Source organism: Arachis hypogaea, chromosome 11, assembly GCF_003086295.3.
Source record: "Arachis hypogaea cultivar Tifrunner chromosome 11, arahy.Tifrunner.gnm2.J5K5, whole genome shotgun sequence".
Classification (NCBI taxonomy): domain Eukaryota; kingdom Viridiplantae; phylum Streptophyta; class Magnoliopsida; order Fabales; family Fabaceae; genus Arachis; species Arachis hypogaea.
Window position 1 is genome coordinate 129,499,465 of NC_092046.1, and position 9,991 is coordinate 129,509,455.

A 9,991-nucleotide genomic window follows, 5' to 3' on the forward strand; every position below is an offset into this window, starting at 1 on the left:
CGTCAAATAGGGTTAATCAACATCAACCCATAAGTCCTAACCTACCTACTAATTAGCTTAGTAGTGGGTGAGTGTCAATGAGTATCAATTTGACCACAAAGGATTCTTAAATTTACTAATTCAATGAGACCCAATGACTCAAGGTCACTCAATTCCCTCAGCCTAGGCCAAGAGTAAAGAAAACTACTCTAAAACTAGAGAAAATATTTTAACAAACACCTAGAATGTAATAAAAGTAAACATCATAAAATGCAAGAATTAATAAAAGTTACAACTACCCAATGTAAGAAAACAATAATAACAACTCAATTAAACAATGAGAATAAGAAAACATAAATTGCATTAATGAAAATTCAAACTAACAAGAGTGTATCAACATAAAAATAACATGAAAGGGAAATTAACAACAAGAACTAGAAGAGCAAAGGTGTAATAACAAGGAATTAAAAGGGAAAACTAAATCAAAACAAGAATTGAAAGATAAATTTAAGAGAGATTAACCTAACTTTACCCTAATTTCTACCCTGAATCTAGAGAGAGGAGAGAGCCTCTCTCTCTAGAGTTCTACCCTAAAACATGATGAAAACTATACTAGGACTACTCCCCCTATTCCCTTGCAATCCTTGGGTTCAAAAGCATCAGAAATGAGTTGGATTTGGACCTCCTTAAGCTCAGAAATCGCCCCCAGCATTTTGCCTTTACTGAAGTCACGTGCAGCTTGTCACGCATACGCATGGGTCACGCATACGCATTGCATTGCAAAATTCCTCTTCACGCGCGCGCGTGGGTGACGCGTATGCGTCGCTAGCGCATGTCCTTCTCATGCGTACGCGTGGGTGACGTTTGCACGTGGCCTTGAGTTCAGCAAATTCTCATTTCTTAATGAATTCTCCATTTTTGCATGCTTTTTCTTCATTCCTTCAACCCAACCTTTGCCTTCTAATTCTGGAATCACTTAACAAACATATCAAGGCATCGAATGGAATTAAAGTGAATTAAAATTAGTGATTTAAAGGCTTAAAAAGCATGTTTTTACTCTTAAGTACAAATTAGGAGAAATTCACAAAACCATGCTATTTCATTGAATAAATGTGAGAACAGTTGATAAAATCTCCTAAATTTAACACAAGATAAACCACAAAATTGGAGTTTATCAATGCTCTTCATGAAATTGATTTATTTTGACTAAGTAGATACATATAGATAATTAGATAGTATTAGTTAGAGTAGTTGCATGTATTTAGATAGATTGCATATAGATTGTTTGCATTGAATAAATGTTGATATCCCTTTCTTATCTTTCTTGATATTTAGCATGAGGACATGCTATTTTTTAAGTGTGGAGAATTTGATAAACCATAATTTGATGGTTTATTTTGTATTGAAATGAGTGAATTTTATCGACTTATCATGTATTTATTCATTGAAATAGCATGATTTTGTGAATTTTTCCTAAATTGTGCTTAAGATTAAGACATGCTTTTAGGCCTTAAATTGCTAAATTTAATTCACTTTAATTCCATTTGATGCCTTGATGTATTTGTTGAGTGATTTTAGACTTACAAGGGAAGGATGGATTGAAGAAATGAGGGAAAAGCATGCAAAAGTGGAGAATTCATGAAGAAATGAAGTTTGGAGCACCTTAGGGTTGTGTGTACGCATACCTCATGAGTACGTATGAATATCAAGTTGTGCATACACATGCCTCATGTGTACGCATGTTTTGGAAATTCACAATTTTGTGCGTACGTATACCTCATGCGTACGCATGACTGAAGGCATGTGATTTCACTTAATTGAACACGTAGGTCGCGATTTCAAGCCAATTTTGCCCCAATCCAACTTATTTATGAATTATTTCAAGCCAAATTCAAGGAGGATCAAGGGGGAGCAATTAGGATAGCTTTAGTTTATATTTAGGGTAGATTTCTAGAGAGAGAATAGCTCTTCTCTCTAGAACTTAGGATTTCTGAGGTTAAATTCTCCTTAGATTTAGGTTTTAACCTTGTTTTAGTTTAGTTTTCTTTTTATTTCCTTGTTATATTGTCTTAATTCACTTAGCTTTTATTGTTAGTTCTTTATTATATGCTATTTTAGTTTCATGAACTCTTGTGAATTCTTAGTTTTCTATTAATGCAATTTTGATGTTTTCATATTATTGTTGCTTAATTGAGTTGTTATTATTGTTTTCTTACAATTGGTAGTCATAGATTTTATTGTTCATTCAATTTACCATGCTTTTCCTTTTATGCATTTCAAGTGTTTGATAAAATGTCTATTTCAATTATAGAGTAGATTTTACATTCTTGGCTTGGGATTGAAGACTTAGGTGACTTTGAGTCATTGATGTCCAGTATTGATTAGTGATTTAGGATTGTTAATTGATTTTTTTCTCTAGCTCAAGTCTTTCACTAAGCTAATTAGTGAGTTGTCTAGGATTTGTGGATTATGTGAGATTAACTCTTTATAATTACAATATTTGTGGTCAATGACTAGGATAGGAAACCTTGACTTTCAACCCTTGCCAAGACCCTTTTAAGCATTTGAATTTCCTTTACTTTATTAGTTAATTATCATTTAATTTTTTTCTATTTAATTTTATGTCAATTGCTATCTCACCCCCGATTTCTCATAGCCAATGATACGTGTAAACCCCGCTAAAATCGGTAAATAATTAGTCAATAATTTGAATTTTAATTAGTAAAATTAAAAATACAAAACTAATATCAAAATAGGATAGAGCTCTTCAAAACAAGAATTTTGATACCAATTTTGAAAAATTTGGCCCAAAATTGGACCGGACAGGCCGAACCGGTTGAACCGGGGTCTAAACCGGGCTCGTGGATCCAACCGGATCCATAACTTAAAAGAAGCACCAGCTTCTTCTTCCTCGTTTCATACCCAATGAATCCAAACAGATTGGGGAGGAAGAAGAACTCCCTAACCCTCATCAAATCATCTCACAACCATAACTTCTCCGTTTGAGCTTCGATCGCCGCACCGTTTGTGGCCACGCGTCCAGCGCGTCGATCTCTATATTTCTATCGGATCAATTTCACTGGTAAGCTCCATTTTCGTTCCAAAATCTCTATCCCCTTTCTATTCTTGAAATTAAAACCCTATAGTGAGATTTTGCCAATTTTGATGTTCTAGGTTTGATTTAGCTTGTGGAGCTTACTGGATTTGAGTTGCTACGCGTGTGGGGGTAGTAAAGTTTTTCTAAACTTAAATTTAATTTTGAATCCATTAGGTAAAATTTGAATTTCTAATATATGTGTGTATTAGGTATGAATTAAGTTCATATATATGCATTAGAAGTGAAAAGTGAGTATTTGGAGGCTTTTGGGTGATTGAAGCTTGGTTTGTGGCTGGTTTCTTTGAGCTTGGGGGGCTGTGTTCTAGCTTGTGAGGCTACCTTGGATTGAATAAAGTGATCGGCCAAGGTATGGTATAGGTTTCACATGTTTAACATATAAGGTTTTGTGAAAACTTAGGCTAGGGGACCATAGGCTAAGTTGAAATGGATAAATGTATGAAATGATTAGTTGTGTGATGATGTAGGATAAATTTATGATTGAGTTGTATTGGAATTTATGAGTATGAGTTGTTGGTAATGTTGAATATGTGTGATTGTAATTATTAATGTTGGGTTGATGATGATGTTGATATGAGTTAATTGAATTTGGTGGTATGGCTTGTTTTATTAGTTGAAGGTGGATTATGATATGGTATTAATGAATGAAGGTAATAGACTAATGAATTTTGATATGAAAGTTATGGTTGGAATAGGTGAATTCTTTGAATAATGCATGGGTTTTATGAATTGGTATGAATATTAATGTGATAGTGGATAGGATCAATAAAATGTAACTTGTTGTATAATGGAGGTGCAGGTTTTGATGATAAGGAACATGACTTTGGTGAAAATGAGGTTTGGATGTGGATTGGTAAAAAGTGAATTTTGGTGAATTTTGGAAATCCATAAATTGCTCCTCAAATATTGGATAAAATTGTGGTTTATTTCAAATGAAAGATGGTTTATAAGCTTTTGAACGATATCAATTTTGAGAAAAACAGAATTTTGTAGAGAAAGTTATGGACGACAGAAGTTTGGTATAAAAATTGTGCTTACAGGATAACAAAATCTGGTTTGTAGCAGCTTTCTGGGCATTCTGCCAATTTTGGAAAAACGTCCATCCACGCATGCACGTGGCCCACGCGTGCGCATGGCATGGCATTTTGACGACGCATGCGCGAGTAGCCATGCATGCGCGTGAAAGGGCAATGTGCATGATCACGCGTACGCATGACTCACGTGTGCGCGTGGCCCACGCGTGCGCGTAGCCCCTGTTTGCTACAAAACTGGATTTTTAACATTTTAGATCATATTTTCACTTCCAAATCTCTATTTTCTCCCTTTTAGACTTAAAATATGGTACTAAACCCAGTAGCTAGTTGAAGCTAGGAAAATAAGATAACTTGGGGGGTGAAGTAAGAGGCAAAATGATGAGTTATATGAAGGTGATGAGAATGTTAAATGAAGTTTAATGACATGGCTTGATAAATGATGATATATTGATTATAAAAAAGAAATGGCTTGATATCTGAGATGCGAGTTTTCCTGGGTAAGAACCGTGGCTTGCCACCACGTGTTCCAGGTCGAAACTCAATACTCTGTTAACCCTACATCGTAAGGGTGACCGGGCACGTATAAATTCCTGGGTATGGATAGCCCCATTGAGTGATTTGAATGATGATTGAATGTGAAATCTATGCATAGACTCATGGGGATGTGCGACGGGGGACAGTCTAAGGTTTTCAGACTTGTTGGATTGGCTGGATAACTAATAGATAAGCCTCATCAGCCATAGGACAGGCATGCATTGTGTGCATTTTTTGTTTTGATTGCTATGCATTTCCTGGGTTTGCCTAATTGAATATATACCTCCTGCTATCTGTTATACTTAATATTTGAACTATCTGCTTATTACTTGTGCGTGAACTTATTTGGTTGCTTGTCTCTGCTGAATTTATAGATGACGGAGGGATGGAGAAAAGCGTGAAATGGTTTGGTGTTCTGTTAGGTTTGAAATTGAGTGAGTTTAGGTAGGTCTAGATTACCTACCCCTATTTATGGCTTCTGTTTAGTAATTAAGTTGTACAATTGTACAACAGAGTTCTAGGATTGCCTCTGGCATTCCTAGGACCTTATTTATTATGCGCGTGGCACCTTTACCATGCTGAGAACCTCCAGTTCTCACCCCATACTGTGTTGTTGTTTTCAGATGCGGGTCGAGAGGCTCCTTACTAGGCGTCTGGATCTTGAAGCGGAGTAGTCCCTGGGTTATTTTGGGCTTTATGATTATATATATATATATATATATATATATATATATATATATATATATATATATATATATATATATATATATATATATATATATGTACCTATGTACTTAGCTTGCTCTCCAAGAAACTTGTTTATTTTGTTCCTCATAGAGGTTAAGGGAGAGCTAGGACCTTATTTTGAGTTTTGAGTAGTTTCGGATATCTATATATGTATGTATATATATTCTCTGGCCAACCTTGGCTTCACAGGCTGAGTCAAGAGCTAGTTATGTTATTTTCTTGGCTTTCCTTTACTCTCTTGATTATCTTTATCATTTCCTATTAGGTTTCTTAGCACGCAAGTAATCCTATTCCTTGAGCGCTGCACTTTTTTATTTTTGGGATTTTGTTTTACCCATTTTTCAAGGTTCCTAGTATATTATCTTTTTCCACTATTATGTATATATTTTACTATTTAGAGGTCCGTAACACCACACTACCTCTGTTCTATGACTTAAGCGTAAAACTCTGTGTAGTAGGGTGTTACATTATTGTATCAGAGCAATTCATTTCTATAGAGCCTGAGGATGGACTGATTGTGCTTCTGTGCATTCTCTGTGTATGGGTTTATGTGATAGTAGGATATCTAATTGATATATGTGGCATAAACATTCATGAGCATGTATTTGGGACTTAAAGCACTGAACTTGCGATATTGAGACTGATCAACTTGATATCACTTGTTTGGTGTGTATAGGGACCAGATGTCGACTTGCGGACGTGGGCGAGGTAGAGGCAGAATAGGCAATGCTATGCCTGAAGCGTCATGGAATACTCCTAACCCTGTAGACTTCATGGCTGCTTTAGGCAATATGGCAGCAGCAATGCAAGCGACAACTGAAGCCCTGGGAAATCAAATTAATAATGGAAATAATGGCAATAATGGTGATAATGGTCCAATGTCACTTTCTTCCTTCCTGAAAGTTCACCCTCCGACCTTCAGAGGGACCTCGAGTCCTACTGATGCTGATAACTAGATACAGGCTATTGCGCAAGCATTACAGGGTCAGCAGGTTCCTGATAAACAGTGGGTTGAGTTTGGAACCTACCAGCTGCACGGTGAAGCTCAGTATTGGTGGCAGGGCATGAGACGCATTCTGCAGCCTGATGGGCTTGTGATATCTTGGGAGTTGTTCCAAGAGGAATTCTATAAGAAGTATTTCCCCAACTCAGTTAGAAATGCCGAAGAACTTGAATTGCTTCAGCTGAAATTGGGCCAGATGACCATAACTGAGTACACCAGTAAATTTGAGGAATTGTGCCGCTTTTCATGCATCTGTCAGGGAGCTCTTGAGGACTTTGCTGAGTGGAAGTGCATAAAGTATGAAGCGGCCTTCGAAGTGACATACAGAGCTTTGTAGCACCTATAGAGATTCGAGTATTCTCTGAGCTTGTGAATAAGAGCAGGGTGGCTAAGGAGTGTGCGAGGAAGGCTGCAGTAGGAAATGGAAGTATAAGGATGCCATTCCCGAGGACCATAGGGAGGAATTTTGCACCTAGGGGCAGACAGTTTAAGCGTGGCGGCTTTGTCCCTCAGAACAATCAGGAGCAAGGCAACTTCAGGAGGCCTAATACTAATGCTAATCAGGGAAAGAGACAGGGGAAGCAGCCACAGCAGGATGTGAGTTGCCACAGATGTGGTAAGTACCATTCTGGGCCATGCAGGTTTGGGACTGGAGTCTGTTATTCTTGTGGGCAGCCTGGACACTTGGCTAACAGTTGCCCAGAGAAGAAGAGGTATGAGACAGGTAGAGTGCAACAGCCAGGGAGAGTGTACACTACTTCTTTAGTAGGCGCTGAGGGGTCAGAGACACTGATCAGAGGTAACTGTGAGATGGCTGGTAAAACTTTGAATGCCTTGTTTGATTCTGGAGCTTCACATTCTTTTATTGTATTTGAGAAGGCTGATGAGTTAGGATTGAAAATAGTAGTACTAGGGTATAATTTAAAGGTGTATAATGCTACCCATAAGGCTATGGTGATGAGGTTAGGATGCCCCCAAGTTCCTTTTCGAATACAACAGCGTCACTTCATGCATAAACTAATTTGTTTGCCGATGACTGGACTTGATCTCATTTTGGGATTGGACTGGTTATCCAAGAACCATGTTTTACTCTATTGCTCTACAAAAACAGTGTGTTTTATGCCTGAAGACACAGAGGAGACGGTTGTGGTAAATAACTACTTCCTGAATTCCATAACAGTGAACTGTTCTGGGGCCGAATGTCAGGGAATATTGTTGTTAGCTGCGGGTGTTTTGGGTGATGTTCAAAGCTTGGAGAAAATCCCGGTGGTGTGTGAGTTTCCAGAGGTGTTTCCTGATGATATTGAGGAATTTCCACCTAACCGAGAAGTTGAGTTTGCCATTGAGTTAGTACTTAGGGCTGGACCAATCTCGAGTGCTCCTTATAGGATGTCACCTCTAGGAATGGCCGAATTGAAGTCTCAACAGGAGGATTTGTTGGGTAAGAACTTTATCTGACTAAGTGTTTCTCCGTGGGGCACGTCAGTGTTACTAGTGAAGAAGAAAGATGGGAGTATGCGCTTATGTGTTGACTATAGGCAGCTGAATAAGATTATTGTGAAGAATAAATACCCGTTGCCAAGGATTGATGACCTGATGGACCAGTTACAGGGAGCCGGTGTGTTCTCTAAGATTCATATATGATCCGGATACCACCAGATAAGGGGTCAGAGATAAGGATATTCCAAAAACTGCCTTCAGAACGTGCTATGGCCACTATGAATACATAGTGATGTCCTTCGGACTGACTAATGCTTCGGCAATATTCATAGATTACATGAACAAGATTTTTCATCCATATCTAGATAAGTTTGTTGTTGTGTTTATTAACGACATTCTTATCTACTCTAAGACAGAGGATGAGCATGCAGAACACTTGCGAACAGTGCTACAAATCCTGAAGGATAGGAAGTTGTATGCCAAGCTATCCAAGTGTGAGTTCTAGAAGTCTGAAGTGAAATTTCTTGGTCATGTGGTGAGTAAACAAGGAATAGCAGTGGATCCTGCCAAGGTTGAGGCGATGATAAATTGGGAGCGACCGACTTCAGTGACGGAGATCAGGAGTTTCTTAGGCTTAGCAGGTTATTATTAGAGGTTCATTAAAGGGTTTTCACAGCTCGCTTTGCCTTTGACCAAGCTAACTAGGAAGGATGTTCCTTTTGTGTGGACTCCTGAGTGCGAGGAGATTTTACTTACTTTAAAGAAGAGATTAACTACTTCCCCCGTGTTAGTGTTGCCTGAGCTGAGAGAACCATTCGGGGTATACTGTGATGCGTCCTTGAAGGGTTTAGGATGTGTGTTAATGCAGCATCACAAAGCTGTAGCTTATGCCTCACAGCAGTTAAGGCCACATGAAAGAAACTATCCAACTCATGATTTGGAGCTTGCTGACGTTGTCTTTGCTTTAAAAATTTGGAGGCATTATCTCTATGGTGTGAAATTCCAAGTCTTCTCGGACCATAAGAGCTTAAAATACCTATTTGAATAAAAAGAGTTGAATATGCGTCAAAGGAGGTGGATGGAACTCCTAAAGGATTATGACTTCGAGCTGAACTACCATCTGGGAAAGGCGAATGTGGTGGTGGATGCCCTGAGTAGGAAATCCCTATGTGCTACTTGGATGATGCTAAGAGTGGAAGAGTTGCTAAAAGCCTTCTAGGGATTGAAACTGGGAATCAGCGAAGAGTTTGGGACTTTATGCCTAAGCCAGTTACAAATTTCAAGCGACTTCAAGGCTGAACTACTAAAGGCTCATCAGAATGACCAAGAATTATATAATATTTTTCCAACGATTAAGAAAGGCAAGCAATGGAGAGTGTCAGAAGACAAAGATGGGTTGTGGAGGTTCAAGGGTCGAATAATTGTGCCAGATGTTAGGGATTTACGACAGAGCATATTGGAGAAAGCTCACAAGAGCAGGTTCTCCATTCATCCGGGAAGCACCAAGATGTATCAAGATCTAAAGACGATGTTCTGGTGGCCAGGAATGAAAAATGATGTGGCATTACATGTTTCCAAATGCCTAACTTGTCAGAAAGTCAAAATTGAACACCAAAGACCAGCAGGAACCCTTCAACCTTTGGAGATTCCACAGTGGAAATGGGAGAGCATTGCTATGGATTTTGTGTTGGGTTTACCAAGGACTCGAACAGGTTGTAATGCTATTTGGGTGGTTGTAGATTGACTGACCAAGTCACCTCATTTTCTGCCTATTCGGATAAGTTGTACTATGGAGGAGTTGGCGCGGTTATACATAAAGGAGATTGTGAGGTTACATGGCGTACCTTCCACCATTGTATATGATAGGGTTCCTCGCTTTACATCACGATTCTGGGGAGCTTTTCAGCGAGCTTTTGGCACTCAATTGAGCCTAAGTAATGCCTATCATCCTCAGACAGATGGCCAATCAGAGAGAACAATCCAAACCTTGGAAGATATGCTACGAGCTTGTGTTTTGGACCAGCCGGCGAGCTGGGATCGATATATGCCTTTAGTAGAGTTTGCTTATAACAACAGCTATCATGCAAGCATTGGAATGGCTCCGTATGAAGCTTTATATGGAAGAAAATGTCAATCTCC

At 38.7% G+C, this 9,991-nt stretch overlaps 1 protein-coding gene across 1 annotated transcript; it reads left to right on the top strand.

Moving 5' to 3' along the window:
* Nucleotides 1-6,092: 6,092 nt before the first annotated feature.
* Nucleotides 6,093-9,596, top strand: LOC112721793 (uncharacterized). The gene is made up of 6 exons (XM_025772823.1): nt 6,093-6,311; nt 6,393-6,709; nt 6,796-7,853; nt 7,899-8,030; nt 8,185-8,326; nt 9,092-9,596. Exons 1-6 carry the CDS (start codon nt 6,093-6,095, stop codon nt 9,594-9,596), a joined length of 2,373 nt encoding a protein of 790 aa, XP_025628608.1.
* Nucleotides 9,597-9,991: the final 395 nt, after the last annotated feature.

Bases quoted from the DNA above. Each gene is read 5' to 3' on its own strand.
- LOC112721793 (XM_025772823.1), top strand. From the start codon at position 6,093: ATGTCGACTTGCGGACGTGGGCGAGGTAGAGGCAGAATAGGCAATGCT. The intron at 8,031-8,184 runs GTGTGTTCTCTA...CAATATTCATAG, and splicing joins GGACCAGTTACAGGGAGCCG to ATTACATGAACAAGATTTTT. The intron at 8,327-9,091 runs GTATGCCAAGCT...ACTGGGAATCAG, and splicing joins ATCCTGAAGGATAGGAAGTT to CGAAGAGTTTGGGACTTTAT.